We start from the raw sequence: 27,856 nt of genomic DNA, 5'->3' as shown, positions 1-27,856 counted from the left end.
AGCGCCACAGCAGCTAAACAATTAAATCAATATTAACAATTAACAAAAAGACATACAATAAACTACATATTCCATTGTGCAAGGCTTACGCTTTGCCACAGTCAGAGATTGCCCATTTATACAAAAATCAATTAATTATCCAGTCCCTTTATTTATATAATATAAACGGCTTTCATAGTGGACCACCATCACAAAGTACTTTACAAGATACGAGACTAGGGTATGTTAACTATGCATCAGCTGCAGAGTCGCTTACAACAACGTCTCACCCGAAAGACGGAGCACAAGGGGGTTAAGTAGTTTGCTCAGGGTCACATATATATATATATATATATATATATATATAAATGTATGCATTCAGAAGGCACACATGAAATAATATCAAATAGCCTCCTGTATATTGAAGAAGTCATGTAACATAGCCTCCTGTATATTGGTTTTATACTAAAGGACAATAATGTGCACTCGACACATTTGGAAATATTTATTGAAGGCTGCCATAAAGGACTGTGCTATATTAGGAACACACTAATCAAATAAGTGTCTGGAAGGGTTCCATTAAACCAGGGGCAATGCTGTGTTATTGCAGGTCTAGTAATGAGCAGTTATGTAACTAAAGTGTTCATTTATGGTTGGCTGGCTGTTTGATTTGCATCCTGAATTATAGGTTGCTTGCAAGAGGAAGGCACACCTTTGTATATTTGCATTATATCCCTGGAGGATTCCAAAAGAGCTCGGCAGCCTCTTGAGAATGCCTGGTGTTATTGCAAGAGCACAGACGACGCTAAGAAAAAAAAGAGTGCATTAAAATGACAGGAGAAACGCTCAGAGAGACCTATTGCAAAGATTTAAATTGAGTTAGGCCATAAAGCACAGTAAGCTCTTGTTTTATATTGTACTGCTTGAAATCCTAACCTATATGGCAGTGATGTTATCACTACACACATCCGACAGTACCAGAGGTAACGACTGAATGGGACTGGTATCATCATAAAGCCTTTGGATTTTAACAAATCCTTGTTTTTGAAATAACGTCTTTGATTTCCTTTTACTCAGACACGTTGCTGTTAAAACAGGTAAAGAGACTCGGTAATGGCACTCAGCATGTTTTCTGACATGCCTGGCTCCCAAATGTACAGAGCAAGTTGAAAAGCAGAGACGGGCGCAGCCCTGTTCATCCCTGTTTTAAATGGGTTAGTTGAACCAATTAAACCTCTATCCAGACCCTGAAGTAGTTGATTACTGTATATCATTTTACCAGTAAAACCTGCAGTGGAATGGACACCCCTGATCTTGGCTCTATCCGTACTTGAACATTGCATTACTGTATATCCTGCCTTATACATAAATAGACTGATTCATGACATCTTGAATAATAAAGCTATGACACATAAGCCACAGAATCGGCAGGTTTCTCGAACAATGTGAACTAGTTTAAAGTCATTTTCTTGAGCAGAATTATCTACAGCTGTTACTGCAACAGCCAGACTGTCCACATCCTAGCAGAAATGTGGACTATTACAGCCCTTTAACATATGGTTTTGAAATCTTTAATTAATTTGTACTGCTTGTCTCAGCTGTTTTTATAACCTTTTATAACTTGTGCTTATTTATCCATGCAGAACAGTTATATTTATTATTAATGGCAAATGAAATCACACAGTAACACACAGTAACAAGCTGTTCTGAACAATGGATGTTAAATGTATTTTCTATCCAGTCTGTGCTCTACCCAATATTGCAAATTACAGCACTGGCATTCAATCTATAACAGAGATTCACAAGCTAGGGTTCAGGCACCCTGGGAAGTACAGTACTGAGAGAATGCATGTGAAGTACAGTACTGAGAGAATGCATGTTTAGTGCAGTACTAAGAGAATGCATGTGAAGTACAGTACTGATAATGCATGTGAAGTACAGTACCGAGAGAATGCATGTGAAATACAGTACTGAGAGAATGAATGTGAAATACAGTGCTGAGAGAGTGCATGTTTAGTGCAGTACTAAGAGAATGCATGTGAAGTACAGTACTGATAATGCATGTGAAGTGCAGTACTGAGAGAATGCATGTGAAGGCTGTTTGCCTGGTGGAGCGATTCCGTAGTAATATAATGGGAAAAAATGACTTAGGGATAACAAGGAAATTGAGTTTGCCGTAAACATACCCTTAAGCTCCATCTCATCAGCAGTCATTGCTATGAAAAGATGATGAACAATGTCCCAGCCTCATATGAAAACGAGGGGTATCTCAAACCTGCACAAGAAAAGCATTGACAGGACCTTCCCTAGAATGCTGCCTGTTCTCTATCCACATCGCTTGAGTGTGGGTCTCCTTGTATTCACCTGTTCTGACCATAGATCTCATTTCTTTTGTTTGCAGGTTGCTTGTTTGAGGATGAGCTGTGCACACCCTATGAGATCTGTGTAAATGGTAAGTAAGGTCACATTTTTTCAATTTGGTATTACTATACCATTGGAACATCACTTCTTGTAGTAATTAAAAAGGCATTATTTTAATTATCTTCTTGTAGTGTTGCCAGCATTTTTATACTTAACTGTATTAGCATAATGATGCAGACTTTTACATTCTAAAGCAGTTTAAGCCATGGAATTCTCTCTATCTACCTGGCCTTGCACCAGAGATCAGTGTTTCTCTGTTAAGTTGCTCTTGGAAGTTAGAAGATCATAAGTACCTAACCTCTCGGATGAAAGAAACTGAGGTACCGGTTCTTATGTGTTCTAGTAATATATCCCTGTAGCAGGATAGCACTGTGGCCAAAGATGTTACTGTCAGAAAGGGAGACTCAGAGACAGGGACTGCTATGGCCCAAGACATTACAGTCAGGAAGGCAGACTCAGAGACTGGGAACTGCAGTGAATGTGCTATGGAGCACATTTATTTACAAGTAAACAATAAAGCAAAACAAAGAAACAAAGGCACAATGGCCACAATAAAAGGTTCTCACAAAACACAAGCCTTCTACAAAATAATAGTCATCTTTAGGCTGGGCACTGGCCTTTTTTACTAAAGGTTTCCACTTGCTCTCCTCTAAACACAGGGCCACATCCCACCCATGATTGTTGGCAGGGATGAATTTAATCCCATTCCTGTCAAACTTACCTTCACAAATAACACTATTTACAATGGCAGGGCTGCCACAGTCCCCTTCAGTCACTGCATGCATAATTATGCCACATTAAGTTTCCTATTTGTGTTTCTATTATATAATGCATATAGTTTTTTCAGGGCAGCTTCTTGAAGTCAATAGAGTTCACACAAACTGCTTTAAAATTCAAAAACATTAATTTAAAAAAAAAACCTGACGAAATTGTCAGTTGCTCTCTATTCATTTCAACAGACTGTTCAAGTTTGAATAATCAGAGTAGATTGGCATAGCCTTGTGTGAACTGTAATAAAATAGATGAGGGTTAATCATGGCAGAATGAGCAGTGAGCTACTCAAGAGGTTAACCTGTTACATTAGACAATGTGACTGAAATCCTGCACTGTAGTTAATAAAACCTTCCCTTCCTGGATGGTTGTTTGCTGGTTTCCCCTTCCCTTCCTGCATGGTTGATTGCTGGTCTCCCCTGACTAATTAATCTGGTTACTCATTTCCTCTGTGTAAATTGCCTTTCTTTCTGCCCTTCTCGCATCTCTTGTGAAACTATGTTTGAAAGTCGGATGAAATGAATTTCGTCCTTGAGGTGCTTTGAGCAATGTGCTGCCTTTCTTATAATTAGAACACATGTGCAGAATTGTTCCTTGTGTTTTCTTGTTTATAGAAATTGTCTTAGAAAACCCAGTTGTGGGCTTGGCATTATAATAGATGTTGATGTCTTGCTGAGAAGCTGTTTTGAAAGTACAGCACTCTAGAAATATTATTTTTAATAGCCGATGGTTATTGGTCTTTGGAAATGGAAAATTGTTTTTGTGTAAAGGCTTTAAAATAAATAAATAAATAAGTCGACTTCTTTTTTTTATTTCTTTTTTTATGCATTACATCAGAAAAACATAACGGCGTGGGTCTGGACACTTTCCAAATGTAATATTTCATGTCATATGAAGTGTTTTTTTTATATCACATCCAACAATGAGAATGAGTCAATATCACTCCCAGTGTGTCTGCCCTTAGCATCCTGCACTCTCCTAAAGCTCCTGATGAGAAGCTGAACCCTGCCTAGAGGCAGTCATTGCTAATCCTGCACAGGGCAGGCAAGCTTCTGTTCTCTAGGCTCTGTGGCTGCACTGTACCCTGGGAAATGTTCCATACGAGTTCAGCTGTGGACAGTTCTCCTAAACAGGCCTATTATAGAATGTTCTGCCGCCTTCTATCAGGGAAGCTGGGACTCTTACTGTTTTTAAATCCAGATTGAAAACCTATTTTTACAAAAAAAAAAGCTTTTTTTTTTTTTTTTTTTTAGTTTTCCTATTTTACAATTTAAAACTGCATGTTATTGTTTTGTCTTTGTTATTCCAATGTAATGAATGCTTTTATAATTCCTTTTTAATTGTTCTATTTTTACAAACTGACTTTTTATCTTAGTTTTTCTAATTTTACAATTGAAACCACATTTTGTATCTCTGTTTTAATTTCTGTTTTATTACATTCTGTAACTGACTGTTTTTAATTGAATGGTTTAATTGTAATTTTTGTGTGTGGGTAAAGCCAGTTTCAGACGGATGCTCTAGAGGCGTGCCGTACTCAATTCAAGTCCCAATTAAGTACATGAGTAGAGCGCTGCCTGAAACAATGAAGTTCACCACGACGCTCTTTTGACACTAGCACGCCTTCCTCTACCGCTCTGAGCGGCTCTGGTGCACCTTGGTTTCATAAGAAGCTCCAGCGATGAACTGAACTAAGCTGCACTTAATGCTAATGTACACAAATGATATATAAATGATATGCTAAACAGTGTCATGTATCCCACAGTACTAATCAATCATGGCAGAGCCTACAGAGGAGAAGCCAGCCAGGGGCCGTATTCTTGAAAGTCTTCTTAAGACAAAACAAAGACAGCTCAGAAGAAAATAGTTAAAGTCTTCCTAAGATTGTTCTTAAGTTCAATTCTTCAATTTCTCTTACGATTGTCCTAAATTTTTTCTTAAGACCTTCTTAAATATTGTATTAAAATCTGTTCTGTGTTGACCTGTCAGCTTAAAAATGTTTCTGGCTTTGAGGTGAATACAGCAGCACTGGGACCTGGCAATGTTTGCCAATGGGGCATTTCACCCAGAGCAGAGAGCAAGGTGAAGGGCAATGCATTATCCTTAAAGGTCCCCGGGACAGCAGTTGCATGAGCGATGGACAATCTGTTTGTGTTTTTGTATTTCTGTGGTGTTTTTCAATGTATGATGCTTGATGATTCTATCACAGAGGTGAACGTCTGCCAATTTTCAAGTTGGTTTGTAGGACGAGTAAACTGTTTTTCAGCAGTGAAGTTCTAGGCCTGTTCCAATGAGTTTGTTTACTATTGCCCTTATCAGTGGCCTCAGAAACGAGCAGCTGCCATAATGAAAGCTTTTAATTATTACAGTACCTTCACCTTTTACTGTTCCTCTTTTTGTTTAATAAGTTTCCTTTTAGTGCTATATAAACAATTTATGCCATTCCTGAAAGCATTGCCCAAGGACAGGGTGCATTTGTCCGTGATTCATTACTGAGTGTGCCACTGCGGCTCACAGTTTACAGTATTCCTCACAGGGAGTATCAACAAGCCATTGGTTTTGGGACAAACACTGAAGCAAAACACTGAAAAGTGTATATTAATTTGGTGAGTTATTTATGGGATAGACACCAGCTATAATGTCACATCTTGAAAAACGATTCAGTTAAGTTATAAATGCCAGCAGAGCCCAACAGACTTTAGAATTCAAGCCTCTGCTAAAGAATTGCAAATTAAAATGTACAAAATATTGCTTTAGCTGCAGCGATGACACAAGCTTTATCAACCCTTGAAAACGTGCCATTACGACACACAGTAAACTACACAGACATTATTTTGCTACTGCTTGTAACAATTGGAGGTTATAGGCATACATCTACAGTAGATGCCCTCTTGAGATACATAGCTCAGAAAGCTAAACGCAGAAGCATGCATGTTTGGAACCACAGATGGAGACATGGCAATAGATATAACACAGTGCAGATAAGAGATGTGTGGTTTATGGGTAGCAGTTATGCCAGGGCTGCGTGAGTGGGGGTTGTGTGAGGGGGTGCTGGCTGCTAAATGAGTGGGAGTGTGCAGAAGGAGAGAGATTACAAATCCAGTGCTTGACTGGCAGCTGATCAGGTGCTAAACATTGCTGCAGGAGAATGGCTGTCAAGACTCCACAGGGAACCTGGAGTCACCTGAGAAAAAAGGTGCAAGGTTATTACGAGAGATGAATATACATGGCACAACAATTGAATCGAGGACCTTTCATATTCTAATTTACTGAATTGAGTGATGCACTGTGGTGTAGAAGGGAATTTTGCTGTTACGTAGGCAAACCTAAATATAACTTCAGTTTTTAAAGTTTGTTTGAAGACACTTAGGACACAGTTTGACATATTCAGCATTTTAGGAGTTTGGGGAGTGGAGACCATTTTTGTAAATTAATTTACCCTAGGCAGAGAGAAGATAGACGCATTAATGTGAACTGTATTAGAATTCAGCCTGGAGCCTGCTTGTCCTAGGTACTGTATATTGTCAGCTTGAGAATCCAATGCACACTGAGGATGACTGTAGCCATGCTCTACAGACATGATGCGATTTTTCACTGTGCGACAAGATACTTTCATGACGACATGACCACAGACACACCTGGAGTGACACAGGCACCATGCATCAGGTTGGAAAACTGCCTATATATTAATTCCCGATTTTCTCCCAATATTGGAATGTCCAATTATTATTCAACCTGGTTCACCTGTGAAACCCCTGAACTAACTCGGGAGAGACGAGGATGAGCACACATGTCCTCCGAAATGAGTGCCATCAGCCGTCTGCTTTTTTTTGCTTTGCAAGCCAACCATGGAGCCATCTCAGAACTTGCAGCGTCGGAGGAGCACGCAGCTCTGAATTAGGTACAGGCAGGCACAGGGGTCACTGGTGTGCGGTGAGCCAAGGACTCCCAAGCCGACCTAACCCCTCCCTGTCCGGGCAGTGCTTGGACAGTTGTGCTCCGCCCCCGGGGAACTCCCGTCCACGGTCAGCAGTGGCATAGCTTGAATTCGAACTGGCGATCTCCAAGCTATAGGGTGCATCCTGCACTCTGGGAGCCACTCAGGAGCCCCCCAAGTAGTCTATAGTTTGACACATTTGGGGCTATCCTGCAGAATAATTCAAATTAGTCTCACGCAGGCATGGTCGGATCTTCTTCAGCGGCTTGAGGTAAAGTGAATTGTGTGCATGCATTGAGATTGTATACACATTGTGTATATATATATATATATATATATATATATATATATATATTGTGTATATTGTAATACACACACACACACAGATGCATACACAGCTGCTTCTAACATAGGATCACCATGTTTTACTGGCAGATAGTCATATTGACTGCTGAAGCAGGCGGAAAGCTTATCCACCACTTTCGTTTTCAGAAAATAGACACAGATTATTAGATCATTATGTATTTTTCCAAAAGAAACCGTCAGAATAACTAATGATCCAAACCAGCAGATAGAATCCCGCTTTAGAAAATACTGAATCGGTTGGAGAAACTGGTCCTCCAGCAGATCTCCTTTGAAAATAACCCTCATAATGATAATAGGCTGGTCAAAGCTGTTGCGATGTACTGCTTTTATTAAGAGCTGGTTATATCTGCTGGTTCAGCAAATGCAAAAATTCAAAGTAAATGTTATATTGGATTGGTAACTACCAAACAACAAGCCACAGTAATTACCAACACTTACACAAACGATCGATCAAAACTGTTGGGATTCCATTAAAACACCATTGGAAAGCTGTGCAGAACCTGTAGCAGACCACAGTGTTACCTGAGTGACCACACAGAGCATAGGGTAGAAATTCTACAGTGCTCTCAATGCAGCAGCACATAATGGCTCACATAGTGGTAGCTGTTCTGCTCTTCATGAAACTGCTCTGAGACTGCTGCTGAGACTCATAACAACCAAACTTTAGTTTATTTGTGAAAAACATTGCCTTTGAAAAAACATTGTGACTATAGTTTAATTATCATTAGTAAATATTACAACTTTTATTATATGGGACAAAGATTACCATGCACATAATTTATTTTACTCTATAAAATAGATAGAAAGCTCTGCTGCCTCTCTTTGAGTACTGGGGTTATATATTTCGTTCTGGATAGTTCTGCGTTTAGCACACAGCAACGCTGTAGTGAGTTGCCACACCTTTAAAAATAGTGCGCCGTTATCAACTATGATAAGTGCAGTTATTCTCAGCTACGTCCCAGAGGAAGTAGCCTATTTATCTTTCCTGTCCAGGGTGTTCAGTGATATGTTATGAGTAATGCTGAAAATGGAAACCAGCTGTCCAATTTCAGGGATTGTTTACGCTTATATTTATCATCAATGTGTATTTACAGCTATCAACATTAATTAACTGTTTCAGCACTAAGTAACTTTGGAATTTTAGTAACTGATATTAGCTAATTTACAAACATCTTAACAGCTGTTTTTATTTTACGATTCTTTAATATAAAGTGGCTTTTTATCATTTTCACGTGCTGCTGCTTTACTTGTTTTGGTTTGCATTATATTCACATAGGGGATGATTTGATCAGTGTCTTCCCCAGTAGGATGAATCATGCTGGATTTTTACAGCTCTGATGAATAACACTGGATTAAATTTACCAGCTGTCCTTGGTTTCCCTGGAATACACTTAAGTGTCTGATGCAATCCAAGTGAGATCTCTGGAACTGTACAGGCTAAAAATACGATCCAGCTGTGTCTTATCCTAACAGGGTCTGCTGCAGGTTGATGGAACTACCCTGAGTATAGCGTTTGGGGTAAATCAGGGGGTAGTCTGTTACGGATTGACTCCTCTGGCCGTACCGATGATAAATATCTTTTTCACATACTGTACCATTTTAATTTTTGTTTGCAAACCCTTTGTTCAGATATGCCATTCTCCCTCAATCAATTACTTTTCTTCATTATATATAATTTAAATATAGCACATTTTACACTATAGTGTCCCAAGATGCTGCACAGTAAAATGTCCACAAATTTATAAACATTTGAAATTTATAAACAAACAAGATAAAAGCAGAATTTCCCAAATACATTGGCAAACAGTGTAAGAATAAAAATAAGATAAAAAGTCTCATTTCATATTTCAAAACCTAGGAAGCCTAAGAAGAGAAGACAGCCGAAAAGAGATGCGTTTTGAGAGAAGTTTTAAACTGAGAAACTGAAGTAGAATTTCAAGGCAGAGTTCCATAAGGAAGGAGCAATGCAACTAAAGCTGCACCCACCAAGAGTAATACGCTCGGGTGAAATGTAGTTAAGAAGTCCAGAATTGGAAGACCTAAGCTGTCTCCCAGGAATGTATGGGCTAAGAAAGTCCATGACGTAAGAAGGACCCTGACCATGTAAGCAGCTGAATCTTGAAAGTGACACAGGAACAGACAGGTAGCCAATGCAAACTCGCAAGAACAGGAGTCATGTGTTCAGCCCGTCTAGTGCCTGTCAGGATTCTAGCTGCTGCATTTTGTACGAACTGTAAATGATTGATAGAGCGAGCGGGTAGACCAGCAAAAAGGACATTGCAATACTCTAAGCGAGACATGACAAAGACATGAACAAGGATCTCTGCACCCCTGGGAGACAGGAAAGGACACATTGTAGAGATTTTCTTTATGTAGAAGAACCCTGCCTGCACCACTGTAGAGATGTGTGTGTGTGTGTGTGTGTGTGTGTGTTAAACGGTAACCCAGTCTAACTGAACACCTAAACTTCAGACCACAGCGGAAGCATTAAGGGAACCATCGCTAAAAGAACAAGAAAACCCAGAGAGAGAGAGTAAAGTTGGGGTTTGACCCTGCCACCAGTTTTGTTAGCATTTCATTTCAAGAAATTACTTGACATCCATGCATCTACTTCAGCCAGACATGCAGATAGAACCGCTCCAGTGCTAGAATTAATTTTAAAATACATTTGGGTGTCATTTGCGTAAGAGTGAACATTTAACCAATGCTGCAGTGTAACATCTCCCAATGTCAGCATGTACATATTAAAAAGGAGAGGGTCAAGAATAGAACCCTGCGGGACTCCTTGAACTACTCGAGTGGTAGAAGAAATAGAATCAGCAATGGATATTTACTGATGTGGATCTGACAAGTATGAGCAGATCCACTCGAGCAGACCCCCTCACACTCAGCAGATAGTCAAGGCATTCCAGTAGAATCTGAAGATCAATAGTGTCAAACACAGCCGTAATCTCTAGAAGAAATAGAGAACTAGAGAGAAGCAGCTAGTTGGCAAACCTAACCAGTGCAGTTTCAGTGCTATGAAAGGTTCTAAAGGCAGATTTTATTCATCAATAACCAGCACACACAGTGTTTAGGTAATGAGGCTTGTCATGTTACTGTAACATGGACTGTTCCTCCAGTGGTATCTGTGCATTGCAGCTGTGAATAACGCTGTCTGTTTTCACATCTTTGCAAACTGAAGTTTCTAGTAAGACAGCCACTTGGCACTGATCAACCAGTCAGTGGTGTTCCTAAACAAAGACATGCTATTTATTAAACACATGTCGGTTGTGGGCAGTTTTGAAGAGGGTCTTAAATATGTGGTTTATATTCTTTTGGGTTCTTTGGGATTTTTCTTTTAGTCTATATTTACAGTAATGTGGGTGATTTCCCTCTTACCTTTATTAACACAGTGGAGTATTGTGTCAGTGGATCAATAAGTAAGACTGTGCTTTCAAACTCGCATGACATGATAAAAAACATGTTATCCTTCTCATCACGAGGGACCTGTTATAGAGCCAGTGTTTTAATTTAAGCATGGTGTCAGCTCCTGTGGGAAATCTACACCCGTTATATATATTGTCGACTTTTACATCTGGAGGCTGGTCAACATCAATGACCCATTAGGCGTTTCTAATTTTAGAAGCATACATTGGACTATCTGCACCAATCTAAATCAGGTGGTCTCTGTTTTTCTGGTATTTTTTAAAATCTTTTCTTTACTTTTCAAACAATTGGCTTTGATGTTCTTGTTGTTTGTTTTATTACATCCAACCTGTGTGCTGATGGAAATTTCATGGAAAACAAGTCATTGATCTCTGTTATCAAAGATGGTGGGAGGTGTATCAATACACATTGACAGCTTTCAATGTCTCTAGATTCTTGGTGAATATTCAGTGACTCCTGATCCAACAAATAACACTGGTATCTACAGGGAGATGTTCAGATACTGTAATTGGCTTAATAAATGTAACAAAGAAAACAACACCATATGAATAAGGATACAAATGCACCTGCAGTAAAATATGCATGGGGCTCTGAGCAGCCAAAACCAAATGCATTTCGAACCAAAGCCATAAATGAACTGAAAAACAGAAATGGTACAATAGGTCTGGTAAGCTCTGTCAGTCATTAGGGAATCATAGAACTGCTGAGAGAATATAATGAGCCAGACATCCTTTGTATTTGTACAGGCAAATAATTAGCAGCTGTTTGACCTGTAGAGCGCCTCCTGTGTTTGTTGTAGCTCGAGTCTTTTCCAGAATAAGAGAGATACGAGCAATGCCAGCTTGATAAGATGACTGGCTGAGGTTCCACTTTCACCCTTGAGAACATTCCTATGGCTCCCAGCTATAGAGGCTTGAGTAAGTTGGAAGTTTGTTTTGCAATGACCTACGGTACCACTAAGAAATGTCATTGACTAGCCTTTCAAGTTGAAACATGAAACATGGAGCTTACTGAGGAAAATACAACCTTGAGTATTAGTAAAGCATTCCAGGCAATGCCTGCCTCTTAGTGCCCCCTTCACATAGCCTAAGATCTTTGTACACTGCATGACAACTTAAGTTACAAGCTAATGCCATTAATCATCAGAAAGGTTGAAATATCTAGTTTTTAACTTACACAAATACCTAGTCCATTTCAATTGTAACACTACACAGACGTGCTGTTTGAATTTGTCCTATAGGCATGAAACCCCGGTGCTACATTTGTGATGACTTATTTTAAAGCAATATATACTGCAAGAGATTACAAGCTTTCAAATGATGTACAGCATATGGCACATATAACCTCTGGGCATAACTTCAATCTTCAAGTCAAGTCAACCCGGTTTATTGAATCATCATGTTCTGTGAGTCGTAATTGCTTCCGCATGTACAGTAACAGCCCTGTTGTTAGTATTGTTATAGGTTATTATACATTTTACAGTAATCTGCTGTGGATCCCCAGTGATTGTTATGGTGGTGAGCAAAGGTGCATTATTCTTTATTTATTTATTGAGAGTGGTATTCATGGTGGGTGCAGAGTTCGCGACCCCGCACACCGCAAGCAAGTGTCTTAACAACTATGCAAAAGAACCAGTTTTAAAGCTTTTAACCTCATCTGATTTTACTTACTGGACACAGAATCCGTAACGGCAGTGCATCACACAACACTGCCCGGCACACTTACAGTTTTACCTAAACCACAGAAAAAGTACACATTGAAGAATTAATATTATCAGGGGCTCCCGAGTGGCACATCCGGTAAAGGCCAGCAAATGCAGGAATGCAGGATGCGCCCTGTAGTTTGGAGATCGTCAGTTTAAATCCAAGCTATACCACTACCGACCAGGGATGGGAGTTCCCGGGGGGCAGCACACAATTGTCCAAGGGGTAGGGGTTAGGTTGGCTTGGGAATCCTTGGCTCACCGTACACCAGTGACCCCTGTGCCTGCCTGTACCTAATTCAGAACTGTGTGGTACTCTGACGCTGCAAGTTCCCATGGTGGGCTTGCAAAGCGAAAAAAAGTGGATGACTGACGGCACTCGTTTCGGAGGATGTGTGTGCTTATTCTCGTCTCTCCCGAGTTAGTTCAGGGGTTGCAGTGGTGAGCCTGGTTGAATAATAATTGGACATTCCAAACATTTGTTAGAAAATTGGGGGGAAAATAAAAAAAAAAAAAAAAAAAAACACTGAATTGTGTTTAGTAGGACAGGCTGTAATAAAACCACATTCAAACATATTATTTACTGCCCCTTGATTGTCGGTTAGGTTCTATAGTCTTTTAATCCACCTCCTTATTGCTTAATAAAGTCTCACATCCATTTCACATAACAAAAGTGCAACCAGTCAGTGGTTGTAGTAAATGTGTTGTTGTATCAATCTTCAAATACCTTTACTGAACTTCGGTGAACTTGTGCAGAAGCATTTGTTTAGAGAAAGATGGTTCATCTCAGTAAAGCCTCATTCTTTCTAGACACTTTGTTTTCTTTCGTCCGAAGAATAACTCAATGACCAGTTTGGCTCCAGGTGTTTTCATATTATCAGTGTTACCGAGCTGTGTCTGCTGAGCATGTTTTACGTTATTTCCACTGGGATTGAGGGCTTGGAAAATACATTGACATTTCAGAACAAATGGCCTCCGCGAAAATGATTGTGCTTCTCGTCCCGTTTAGAAGGTTTACGAGCAGGTGCACAGGGACATAATGAGATTAAACTGACTCAAGTTTTGGTAAACTAATGAAAATGTAATATGGCTCTAACAACTGATAAGACCTTGACAACATAACATAAGAACATAAGAACATAAGAAAGACTGTATGGATTCAATTGTTTTAGCCTGTCTGCATATGACATGCCCTTTAAACCCGGAATAATTTTGGCCGCTGTTCTTTGCACTCTTTCTATAGCGGCAATATCCTTTTTGTAGCGAGGTGACCAGAACTGAACACAATGTTCTAGATGAGATCTTACTAATGTATTCTTAAGTTAACATTACTTCCATTGATTTAATTAACACTTTTCACTATATATCCGAGCATCTTGTTGGCCATTTTTTTATAGCTTCCCCACATTGTCTAGATGAACACCTAGGTCTTTTTCATAGATTCCTTGTTCAATTTCAGTATCTCCCATATGATATTTATAATGCAAACGTTTATTGCTTGCATGCAGCACCTTACAGTTTTTTCTATTAAATGTCATTTGCATGTGTCTGCCCAGTTCTGAATCTTGTCTAGACCATTTTGAATGAACCTTGCTGCTGCAAAGATGTTTGCCACTCCTCCTATTTTGTGTCGTCTGCAAATTGAACAAGTTTGCTTACTATACCAGAATCTAAGTCATGAATGTAGATTAGGAATAGCAGAGGACCTAATACTGATCCCTGAGGTAGTCCAGTGGTTACCTTGCTCCATTTTGAGGTTTCTCCTCTAATCGGTACTTTCTGTTTTCTACATATTAACTACTCTCTAATCCATGTGAATGCATTTCCTTGAACCCCTACTGTGTTCAGTTTGAGAATTAATCTTTTATGCGGTACTTTTTCAAAAATATTTTTGGAAATCTAAATAAACCATGTCATATGCTTTGCAATTATCCATTGTCGATGTTGTATCCTCCAAAAAATCAAGCAGGTTAGTTAGACAATATCTCCCTTTCCTGAAACCATGCTGGCTGTCTACCAGGATACTGTTACCATATAGGTAATTTTCCATTTTGGATCTTGTTATACTTTCCATAAGTTTACATATAATACAAGTCAGGCTTATTGGTCTGTAGTTACCTGGTTCGGTTTTGTTTCTTTTTTTATGGATCGGTATTATGTTCGCAATTCTCCAGTCTGTCGGTACAACCCCTGTGTCAGGAGACTGTTGCATGATCTTTGTTAGAGGTTTGTAAATAACTTCTTTCATTTCTTTGAGTACTATTGGGAGGATCTCATCTGGCCCAGGGGATTTGTTTATTTTAAGAGCTCCTAGTCCCTTTAACACTTCTGCCTCTGTTATGCTAAAGCTTTTAAAACTGGATAGGAACAGGTCGACACGTGGGGCATGTTGCCTGTGTCCTCCTTTGTAAAAACTTGTGATAAGTAATCATTGACTATATTTTTGATTTTTTTTTCTCTTTTTTTCTATTATTTTGCCATTTGTATCTCTTTGACATTGTACCTTCTGTTTCAATGTTCTCTTTCTGTTAACCCATCGATAGAGCCTGATTGCTGGAAACGGTTATAAAGGCTTCTGGGATTCCTCAAAGTTGTTATGTGTATTATTTGGTAATGAATCTATCGTTTCGAGGAATGTTCAAGACATTTTTGTAACTTTGCTAAAATCATTTGTTTTCACCTGCCATGGGCACCCATAACTTTAAAAATCCTGAGAGTGGAGAGATAATACGCTGGGATTCTTCCTAAAACACTCTGCGGTACATTCATATGTGACATCAAAAGAATGAGAGGAGGTGAGGTGAGTCCATTGGTCTATTTAGTGTGGAACTACCCCATAGTGAATGGAGGTGCATAATTACATTGTTTGTGATCTACAATCCCTTTAATAATTTATATTAAGAAAAAATAAGACTAGTTTTCTTAATTTTCTTAAATATTTTAAACAATCATCTTATTGGGTGTTTACAGCAGTCCCATTAAGCAGGTATAATGTTCTAAAATTATTTATCTAAATAACTGACACAAAATGTATTTGCTCAGTTGTGGGATCAGATAGCACCCACTGACCTTCATATCATTAATTTTTCAGTGTCATAATTTTATTTATTTATTAAAAACTCAATTCAGGAAAATGTCATGTTTTCAAAAGGTGATAATCTCACATTATGTTGGCAGTGTGAATACTGCGCAAGGTATATATTGGCTTAGCTCGGTTAGCACTAGCACCTGACTAACCAAGCCACTGAAGGCTATATCTTGAGAAACACTTTCTGATTTTAATGAAAGCATGCATGCTCATTTGTTTTAACTCTACATGCTTTCAGTGTCTCCTTGCACTGGAATCCAGTCCAACCAATCAAAAGAGAACTCTCTCCTCTGTGAGCAGATTGGTTGTTGAAAGGGGTTGGAGACTTGCTTACAGTCATCCTCCACAGCTGCACTCCACAGCTTCACAGCGCCATCTGCTGGTAGCTAGTGGGTGCATGTCCAGTCCAGTCCTGGGGCAGGTTCTCCATAACAGAAATACCATTTGCCTTCAAGAGTGAATATCTGTGTGAGGTGAAAATACTTCTGATCATGAAATAACCTTGCTGAGAGATTTTCCCACGCATGCTTCAGTTTTCAATCTGTAATCCTGGGACACTAAAAGAGTTTGCTTTTTAATCTTATCCCATTGTTAATTGCATGCTTCCATATACACATAGATTACTGTAGTAGCATCCTGCAATGCCATTCCTGCAAGCTGTGCACAAGTTAAATAAATCAAGCTAATATTACTGCAGTAGACGCACAAGAAGAAATGCTTTGTCAATTCTATAATAGTAATCTTATCAATACTACCTATTGGATGACTATAGGATTGCTAGAGAGTTTAAACTTTTAACAACCTCCCTTCCATTCCAAACTCTCTCCATTTTTTGGTGATTCTCAGATCTCAAAACAGAAAATACATCCCTTTAAAATAACCAACTGTGGCAGGCTGGTGAGTGGATAGAGGCCCAGAGACAGTCTGCAGTTCAAACAAAATACTAATTTTATTATAAATAACACAAAATAAAAGTGCACGAGGGCAAAAATAAAGCAATTTAAACACAAATAAGAACATAAGAAAGTTTACAAACGAGAGGAGGCCATTCGGCCCATCTTGCTCGTTAGGTTGTTAGTAGCTTATTGATCCCAGAATCTCATCAAGCAGCTTTTTGAAGGATCTCAGGGTGTCAGCTTCAACAACATTACTGGGGAGTTGATTCCAGACCCTCACAATTTTCTGTGTAAAGCAATACAAAAAAAACAAAACTTACAAAATTAAGGTTTCCAGGCTGGGCAATGCCTTCACTGGATTCACAAACACCAACCTGCTTCCTCAGCTCCCTCCTCCTCAATAAGAAGCAGAGGCCTCCTTTTATGTCAGGTGGCTGGGCGCTGATTGATCATTAATTAACCTAATCAACTAATCAACCCCAGCCACCTGAACATAGTAAACCTAGGCAGGTAGAGGAAATTAACCCCATCCCTGTCAATTTCTAAATGGCAGAGCTTTGCTTTGCTCTGCCACACCAACATAAAAGGTTTCTATAATAATGTATCTGCAGTAGCCACCAGTGAGGAGTCCATGTTTTTATTTTGTCTTGGCAAGCCGATATACCCTAACTTACTCTTTGCTGTGTGGAAGAAACACAGAGATCCAGGTCGCTCAGGTGAACTTACTAAGACAAGCCGTTGAATCTCAATACATTGTGCTGCACAAGTCTAAATATTCAAAATGGCGGCAAATTCATCCAACATAACCTACTAAACCTGGAGGTGACCCAGTTCCTTGGCTACAGGTTCTTTTCTAAACACAGCCGCAGTAACAAATCACATGAGAATTTGGGAATCAAGTGCATTGTCACATACTGTAGTTTAATCCAGCTTGGGCCAGAAGCACTCAGCTGTCAGTCAGCTCCAGTTTCAATTTCAACCATTAAACTTTATTTAGAACCAAACAAGGGACAGGCATGAATGTAGTTGTCAGCAGTATTTGGAGAACTGTTCTCCCACATTTGTTGAAGCTGCATTCACATTGTTTATGGAAAGTTGTTTTACACACTATGCCTTTTCACAAGGATTGAATCAATTTTCAGGTTTAATGAAAGCATGCAAGTTCATTCGTTTCTGGTGCACACGCTGGTAATGTGTGATTGCACTTTCCTCTGTAGCATATTCATAAGGTTCTTCATTTTGCTGTTTATTTTTGAGGAATGCAAAATACCGTAACACAGCACTTTTTAGAGCAACTCATTTATTTTGAGCCGTCATAAATGTTGTGTTAATTGTGTGACAGGCTGGCGGTACAGGTGGAGGCTTTGCTGCTTCATGCAATAGGCTCAATGTATTTCTTGTTTCTGACCAGCTGGCAAGCAGCCTGACTTGAGACTGTTTATTTTCAGATAGTTTCCTTCTCTCGTCAAAATGCTGAGTTGGAGGTTCTTTGGTTTGTCTTCTGCCTCCTGCTGCTCCATACTCAAGTTTTTCTATGCTGATTTTTTTTCCAAAATAATTTCAATTACTATAGCAGCTGCTGTTACTGCAAACAGGCACCATCTTAAAACTGTTTAAAATAATTGTCAATATTCCAGAGTGTATGAGGCACATTTAGCAACAGCAGTTCACCTACCAGCACCAACACCTTGTGCCAGTTAGGAGGGAGGTGGAAGAAAAACAGCACTGAAGTTATTAACTTGTTTTAGATTAAAATAGATTGAAAAGGTTAAATCTGAAAGTCAACAGATATGCTTTATATTTAACTCTCTCTTTCCTGTTGTTTGCCAAGATAAACCTTCCCTTTGTCTCATTAAGTGGCGAAACCTGACAAATAATAAGTCTCATAATTAGAAACCCCTGTCAGCTCAAACCAAATGCAGGACAAAATCTGCAACATTGACACTCCTCAAAAATAAATAACCAGCGTTGATTATACAAGCTGAGACAGAAGAAAAGGCTTTACCTGCAGTGCCGTTGAGAGAAACGCAGGGAAGGTTTGACACAACCACTTAAAGAGGAGTGCAATATTATTACACACAATAACTAATTCATTTGATGTTTGCCATTAGAAGAGCAGATTAAAATGAACAGGAATAAACAGTCCAAGTCTTGGCCTTGCTGCCCTTTGCTGGGGTTTTCAGACCGCTGTGAAGTGCTAGTATTGAATGTAAGTGTGTTCAGTCGTGCAGTAATGAGTTTAAGAGCAGTGGAAGGATCAGAAGCAGTTTTGACTGGAGGTTACCCAGAACGCTGGGCTTGGGCTCCGTTATGACCTTCATTCGTGTCAGTGATACTCTACCTTCTAAAGCTGCGTTCTGTTACTGTGTATCTCCTTATTATCCCATGATACAGTATGTGTTCTTTATCCTCATGTGTTACTGTCTGCGCACTCATATTATCGAAGGTGTGAAGTCACCAGCGTGTTTTACTTTCAAGTGACCACTACAAAGAGCTCTGTGGTGTGCGATGGTCATTTCTTCCCTTACAGAAACAGTATGTTTCTTAAAGACTTTCCATGGAAAGCATTGCACAAGCTCCCTGTTTCAGGGGGAAGACACACCTCCCAAGTGATATTCTTTTTATACTGGCATCACTATCGGAATTTATGGAGGAAGGCGGCTAAACTCATTGATGGGAAGTACCTCAAAAGGTGAGGCCAGAGACCAAAGAATGTAGTGTGAAAATATGTGTAATGTAGTCGTGTTGTCTAGTCTAAATAAAGAATCTATCACATGAGTTCCACACACCTTACCTGTTGTGCACTTCAATCCCTTGTATACGTCTTCAGTGTCCAGTTTTGAATGAAGCACATGTGCTTTTTGTTTTTAAAACGTAGAATCTGTTACCTTACGTATCCACACTCACACTGTGCTATTTCTGCAATGTTAGAGATGCTTGCACATGCATTGACTCCACTTTTCTGCACTCATTATCTTCAGCCCAGCTGCTGTCTGTGGAAAAGCCTTCAAGCATGGCACCCCTTTTAAAACATTCTTGCTCGTAGTGTTGCAGATTGCATGATTGTTTTGATTTAAAGAAGATGTAAAAACACACACTGACCACCACATAAGCAGCAGCATGGCTGAGAATGAGTTTCATTTCCACAGGAATTGATTGGTTGGAATGTGAAATCTAATAAACAGCAGCTTTGAATTTGTTTCACTCTGGGTAAAACAAGTACAGTCATACAGAAGATAGAAAAAGGTACTTTTCTAATGTGTTTGTATTGCTGTAACCGTAACTGCACAAACAGGTTACATTAAACACATTAACATTTCCCTGATTATATATAATTGCTATATAGCAGAAGATAATTGAAAAGTAGCAGGTGGTCACATAACTGTTTAAGTAAATGCCATTACAAGGGTTAAGCAAAAGCCAATAAATATAATTATAACCTCCAGTAGTTTTCTCTTGTTGTGACTAGCCTGTGCAAAAGGGTCAGACGATCTTGCACAGATGTTAAGCTACACCAGTATACCAGTCCACCGCCTTCATCCACCACTAGAGAGCTCAGAGCAGCTGAATAAGACCCATTTTTTACATACCTTCTCATTCTATACTAGCATGATGTGCGGTGGTAGTGAATTATGCTGCAGTAAAACTGAGGTCAATGTGATTTACAGTTTAGTTGACCTGTCCTGCATCTTCTGCACACTAGAGGGCGATATCTGACTAGAAACTGGTTTGTTATAGATTACTATTGAAATACAATGTTTCACCAGCAGGTGTCACAAGCCAAATCTTGTGAATTCCAAAAGTGCAATACTTACATTGAGAAGTAATTTTTATACTGTACTGCATGATTGCGGTAACAGCTCCAATCTGCCATCGCCTACAGTATATGAAGAAGTTAAGCAGTGCTTTTGCTGAAGATATGGAGAAACGCAGCATTCTCCAGCCCAAATTAAAATAGTTCTGGTGATACTAAATAAAAGACTCATAGACGCTGAGCTCTGGGGCTGGAGAATAACCCGACATGGGTATGGCATACCTTAATTGGGATTTGATACTATAGAGTCCAATAGAGTGCCTTTGCAATATTACTGTACCTGCATGTTTCCATGTGGAGAGTTCACTGGACACATTTAGCCCTTCATTATTTATAGAGCTTTGCCCAAGTCTTTTCAGAGATGTCTGGGTTTATATTGAGATAAAGGTGGATTCTGCTCTTTGCACTAATTGACTTGGTAAGAATAGTGCACCTTGACTGAACTCTATAAATGAACAACTGCATTAGTTTGGATGTGACCTGGATATAGGAGATCGCGAATATGTAGTTTGCAATTGCAAGACAACCAACCATTGGGACCATTTCAATTGGCACTTCTCCTGGATGCTTTTCTTACTAGGGGTGTAACAATACCCTCACGTCACGATACTGTTCATATCCAGTACAATAGTTATCTCGATACATGTGCTGAGCCTCATTGCACACTTGTATGATGCATCGCAAGATCAAATGGTTATGAATGGACCATTTTGTTAGAAGACAAGAATGAAAAGAAACAGAGAGCGCCTGTATCCATAACAACTGTAGAACACATTCTTCATTCTACAACAACGAGCTGCACCATGTGGCACTGTTGGTCTCGTATCACGATATAAACAGAACATACTTCAATTACGATACAATGTATCATGTAAAGAAAGTTTCCCGATTCATCGGTACGCAATGATTTGTTACACTCCTAGTTATTACTTGTCATTAAGAAATACTTAATACCTAGAAATAGTATTCTTCCCCATTCTGCAAACTTCTTCCTTAAATGAATTACTAAGCATTCTTTAGCTCCCATTTTCAATGGGGCTTTTTTCAAGGGGTGGTGAATGTACTGCCTCACAGCTGAGTTATTTTCTGCTGCTGTGTACGTAAACTAGAATTTGTTGTCAACACACTGTAGTTTAATGTACTGTTTAGTCTCCTCCACTCACTGCTTTGTTTTCAGCCAGTGCCAGTAACAGTCTCCCCCTGGTGGCTGAGGGTATTTGAAAGTTCATTAGGATGCTGCTCACCTGAGTCTCTTTGCTCAAGCAAACCAAGCTCTGTTGGTCTCGCAGACAGAGCAGTGGAAAATGGTCCATTTCTTGTATGAAGTCTTTACTACAGAAGCAGAATCTGTCCTAGTTGGGTCTTGGCTGGGTTTAAAGTTTGTCATGCTTGTCTCTTTGGCAGGTGAGTCACAGTGTCCTTCTGAGACACTTGGTCTGAAAACGAATAGCCTCGGATTATGAGGTATTGTACAGCTATGGCCAAACGTTTTGCATCACCCAATACAATTGTCATATTTTGATTCATAAAGTTGAATGAAACCTGCTGAATAATGTTATGTTAAAATATTGAATTACATACCGCTTTGTAGATTTCCATATGTTATTTTTTATTTCTTAGCAGACACCCTTATCCAGGGCAACTTACAGTTGTCCAAATGATACACTGCAGATAAGAGCAGTTATAAACTACAATGAATTCAGCAGTAAATAAGAGCAAATTCAAATGAGAGAAAATGAAAAATACATGAAATAATTACATTTGAGAACTATTTTGACTAAGAGCAGTTAAACTAGAAATATTTGGTTATAGGAGTAAATTCCATTAAGAGCAAGTAATAAGTACAATAAATGGATAAGAGCAATTACAAAAAATGTGAATACGGTTAGAATCAAGTACAATATACAGAAAATATAATTCTGATTGAAAGCAGTAGTGGAATACTGCAAAGTGTGGAGCGGTTAAGTGCAGGTACAAGAGGATGCAAGTACTGACACAATTAGTTGCCATATAGTCCAGTATAGGCGAGAGTTGTGAGGTTTATAGCTGTATGAACAGGCATGTCTTGAGGAGGCGCTGGAAGGTGGTCAGGGACGGAGCAGTCCTGATATCTGTGGACAGGTCATTCCACAACTGAGGGGCGAGGGTGGCTCTGGAAGCGGGGGGGGGGGGGGGGGGGGGTACAGCTGTACAGCTGTTATTCGCGCCCCGTCTCCTGAGCTCGCCGTCTCTCCAGGGGAGGGGGGTGGGGGGTACAGAGGACTGGAGCAGGCGAGAGGGGGTGTAAGAAGAAATAATAGTCTGGATGTAGGAGGGGACAGAAAGGTTGAGAAAGCAATTGGTGAACATACTTAATGAAAAACTGTAAAAATTTATTTTTAACTGTCTCAGTCCTACAATTGTAGGTGATGCACAGCTTTTATCCATAGCTGTAGGCTACCAAGTGTCAGCTGAGAAATGTGGAGCCGAGATTACAGGAACATTAAATGCATCCATTTTTACCTCCCAGAGCTGTCTCTACAGGCTGTCATTGCCAGACTTTCTCTCCCTGCATCACACAGGCTCTGACGTGCTGACAGACACAATTCAGCTTGTCTCTGCTCTTATTAACCTTGCAGTCTCATCCACGGCTTGTTTGTTTCTTGTGCATAATGGAGTTTCATCTACTGTAAATGAGATCTGTGATGCCACTAAATTGGAAATACAGTAATCGCATTGTACATGTACTGTATGTGCTTTCCAGAAAACACCCGTCATATTGCAGACACATTACATCAGCCTGTTTGACATCTTTAACCGGTGTGCCTTTTTCCATATTATATAAATTATAACTCAGTTTATCTGAACTTCTGTAAATAGTAGGGAAAGGGTTAGACCTTTGATACTGGTGGATAATGTTGGGTGATACGCTGGCCTTGAGCAATCGCTATTTTGTAAATGACTAAATGTAATTCTGTACAATTCAATTCTTTATAAATTGGAAGAAGCCAGATTCAGTTAAGTGAACAATAACATCGTAAAAAGTGAAAGATAATATTGAACTAATCACATAAAAACAATGACTTCTTCTAAAAAGAGGCACAATCAGAGTACAGTACAGCATGTTCTTTGAAAGCATCCAGCAGTCTGGGCATAATTAAAATGACTGGCGTAGTTATTTCAGTCCGTTCCTATGGGCAGACCTAAAGCATTTTTTCTTTTTGTTTTTACAGTATCCCACTCTCTGTGGAATAATAAGACTATCATATCTATCAATACCACACAGCTTCAATTTACACCAGTAGCTATGTATTCATGGATTTGTAATGTCGCCATGGAGCTGCTTACTTTATGATGTTAATGGTTTTGACAGTATAATTCACAGTCTAGGGTAGTAGTCCAGTTGCTGTAAATAGCTGGTAACTCTTTTGCCATTGCTGGTCATGCTGTGTTTTTTAAATGGTTCTTGCAGGGTTTCTTCAGGGTTATACACTGGTTTCATGATCATACCCCAATGGTATTATCTGACATACCTGCACTACTGTAAGACTTTGTGATATTTTTGGATGTTCACAGTGTTGATTCAACGTGACTTTGCCTGGCCCGCTGTAACTCAAAAGCACCTTCTAATCATCTTCCTAGATGTATTTTGCTGTTGATGTCTATGAACAAGTCCCTGCTAATAGTATAGATGTATGCTAATAGTATACATCTCGAAATCAGTAATATCAGGTTCTTCTAACACTGATGAGACCTGTTTCCCTGGTCTATGTAAAATAGTGGAGCTACAATATTTGTATCACAACACTGAGGCAACATGTCTGTACAGAAGGCACTTGTTTAAGTGGTGCTATCATGTTCATTGTTTCTTTAATGAGATTCTTCAACCAAAAAAAACCCCCAAAAAACCCCACATACTATCTCTTCCAAGTATTTGTACTCTTTTGTGAGTCTTGTTTTTTTCAAAGTGTTTACACACATTTTGAAACACGACACATGTATTATTAGTTGGTCTTATGTTTTTCTCAGTTGTGCTATACATGTATTTTCCTCCAGACTGGTTAAGGCTTCTTGTATTTTGAAAGCTTCCTATTTGCATTCTGCTTCGTTGTCTCATTATGTGTTGTGTGCACAGCAACACGGATCCCTTGGCTTCAGGTCCCCGTGCTGGTCTGGGGTTGACAGATGAAGCCAGCAATGTTAGAAACAGTCTCCCTGTCCATTTTTAATCTGTGCTCAAAAACCTTTTGCTCCATCTGCTGTGACAAACCGAAATCCTGTGAGTATAACCACTCACTGCTAATATAACCCGCTCTCTTTAAAACTACACCTGTGCCGTCCATAAGAATTCTTCTTCTGTTGGCTTTCTTTATTACTGTATTCAATAGGATCTGGGTTTGACAAGCCATGTTTCTCATAAGAAGCATTACAGTGACACAATCAGGCCTCCACTTGGCATCTTTCATACCTAGAACCTCAAAGAGCTTTACAAAAATTATAGCACCACCCTAAACAGCAGGTCGGTTTGCTACTGCATACTGTGGTATTTCATGCAGTATGGAACACCACTGTGCTTTGGAACAGTGCTGTAGAGTCTGTTTATATGGGAACACTGTATTACAACCAAATCATTGAGTACCATTGAAGGGAAGCCAACTCAAGGGTGCAAAAAGGGTGCTGTTTTATAACTCTAGAAGACAGACTGCAGGAAGGAAATGTATGCATTAGGCTCATCCGGTGTGCTACTTAAAAACAATACATGAATTGCAACAGTAATTTCAGACAGGCTCGTTGAAAATACATTATAAAAATGTGCGGATGAACACATTTTCATTAGTTATTCAAACTACAAATATAAATGGGTACAGTTCCATATTTACTACGTTTTTCAGGTTTTTTTCAGCTTTTGTTTATTCTCAAATAAAAAGCACACTGCGATGCTGTTGTTCTTCTCCTTTGTTATTCAGCTATAGTATATTACAAGAGAATTATAAATCATTAGGCAAGAGGAAAAAAACCGTGAGAAAAGAAGTGAAATTATCACTGATATTAAGAGAAACGAGATCAGCTTCGTGTGCCCTGACATGCTTAATAAAGTTATTTTGATCTCATGGCTTCTGAACATGTTGATTTCCAGACACTGTTTGCCCTCAATAACTTACCCTTAATTAATCATGAGATTCCCAACAGAGACCACCAGGGAGCCCACGGGGGCACAGCTGAGCCACGCTTCTAAATGACTTTTATCACACTGCTGATGCGCTTATCAATACTGTAGCTAGTACTTCAGCGGGTAATGTAATGAGAAAGATTGATGCTTTCATTTCCTTCAGTGCCCGCAGCAGGTCAATCTGTATCTGAGAAAAACTGAGTTTAGGAAGAAATGGAAATACAGTGCGTTCGTTTGTAAAAATAGAGAAGAATGCTGTCTACGGGGCCAGACCTTTTTAGACTTTATTGAGGCCCAAACGAGTTAATAAACATACCTTGAGTGTCTTACTCAAGCTGATAATCCTGTAGTATAACTTTACTTTGTAACATATCTTAGCAGTAGTATTTACAGTATAGTGTATCTCATAACACACGGTGCAGTGTTAGGGGGCGGCTACTCTACCTCTAGCAGTGTGTCTGGGACTCTTGTAAATTCACACTAAAGTGCTGTGGCTTTTAAAGGCCTCTACACAATATGTGCAGAAGTTAGTCCACGTAGATGGATAGCAGACGTTCTTTTACCAGGTTTGGGATTTTATCATTGATGGGACTCCACCCATTGGCAACTGTATCCCTTTCAAGAGGGATACCATTAGATTCCATGATAATAGCATGGCATTTCTCAGAGTAAACACCAGCAGAGCTACTGCACTAGCAGATCACAACATTACCAGAAGAAGCAACACAGTCATTTTCAATACTAATGATACAGTGTGGGACTGCAATAGATTCAATATACTGTAAATGTAAGTCATGTTGTCTTACTTTTCGAGGTTCTGACATATGTAAGCAAGGTACACTATGCATGTGCATTTCTTATGAGATGCTCCTCTGTGTTATGGATGAAGGTCATTGCTCAGGTTTTCACAGACAGAAGAACACAGAGAGACCAAGTGCATGGATATAGTCCTCAACAGGCCTGATTCAACCCCGATTTCATTCCCAGCACCTCAGTAAACACCTTGGTTATTCCATTATGTCACTTATTACAAGGTAGCCTGTTTTCACAGATAATGATGATTAACTTGGAGATGAAATCCATGCTTATTTTGAAGTGTTTATTTTTTTTTTTTTTTTGCTTTTGGCTTTTTGCATGCTGTGACATATTACTTTGAACTGAATGGAGTATTTGTTTACTGCAATTTACTTAATTTCATATTTACTTTCAGTTATAAAAGACTTAGAATAACACTACCCATAGGCCTGAGAAAAAAAGAACAGGTAGAATTAAAACCAGCCATCTTACTTTGCCGCCATGTGGCAGATGCTGTGCACTGCACTGTATAGGTCCCCAGTGCTGCCGGCTGATGGGCCTCTCTGTGTCGGTCATTGAAGAGCCTGAGATTGAGTAAGTATCTCAGTCTTACAGATAGCCATGGACTGGTGACCGTCTACTGTAACACACAGATACTTACAGTGTTTTATTATGCTCAGCAAGGACTGTTCCAGGAATATTTACATGCATATCCTGCCTGTAGAGCTTGTATTATCTTTCATTTCACCCCTGAGAATTTTGGTTTTCATTTGTTTCAACTTGACCTCTTCCCTAAAAAGGCCACCTGTTTCCCAGTGAAATCTTTTTACAGAATCGAATTAAAAGGTTTAGTCGCGTGGCATACAGACATCGTTGAGATTAGTTGTTAATACGGCTCTTGCATTCTGGCTGGATTCCAGAAGGGTAATAACATATTTACACAGCATTTTGAGCTCATTAAGTTAAATAGTGTGTTTTATTTAAAAACAAAGTAGCTGAGGCAAATGGTGATAAGAAAGAAGCAATGCATTTAAACAACTGATTGTAAGAAAGCTGGATGTTTGTAAAGGGTAATGTGCCATGCCATTGTTTGAACTGAAATAGAGTTGAATGGGATAAGGCATCTTGCATGTCGGCTAATACAATCTAAGTTACATTGGGCATTTAATAATGTTTATTCAAAGTAAAAGACATAATAAAACGATAGTGACAACAGAGGCTGTTTACTGCAGCGTTTGTGGTGTGAATCACAAGCAATGTATCTTCTTTTTTTTCCTGATTTTTATTGTCGGTCTCCTTTAAAATGTTGTCGACAGTTCCTAATCCACAGTGTTAGGTTGCAGTGAATATGAGTGCTGTTCATCTTTCATATTTTAACCTCTTGTCTGTGCTTGTGGTGTCATTGAACGAGCACATGACTCAAGCTGGTGCATAAGAGAGGTGCACCGTGGGAAGTGACAGGACAGTCATATCAGACTTGCAGGAGAGATCTGACATTTACTGATCTTATTA

The 27,856-nt window shown here is 39.3% G+C and overlaps 1 protein-coding gene across 1 annotated transcript in view; it reads left to right on the top strand.

Moving 5' to 3' along the window:
* Positions 1-27,856, top strand: part of LOC121314067 (receptor-type tyrosine-protein phosphatase N2-like) — a 262,494-nt gene that overhangs the window by 26,302 nt on the left and 208,336 nt on the right. The window contains exon 2 of the mRNA XM_041246887.1: positions 2,381-2,431. Coding sequence (XP_041102821.1) covers positions 2,381-2,431 — 51 coding nt within the window. The remainder of the gene's footprint in view (positions 1-2,380; positions 2,432-27,856) is intronic.

Source organism: Polyodon spathula, chromosome 4 (assembly GCF_017654505.1).
Source record: "Polyodon spathula isolate WHYD16114869_AA chromosome 4, ASM1765450v1, whole genome shotgun sequence".
NCBI lineage: Eukaryota > Metazoa > Chordata > Actinopteri > Acipenseriformes > Polyodontidae > Polyodon > Polyodon spathula.
This window is presented reverse-complemented; position numbering and strand designations above follow the sequence as displayed.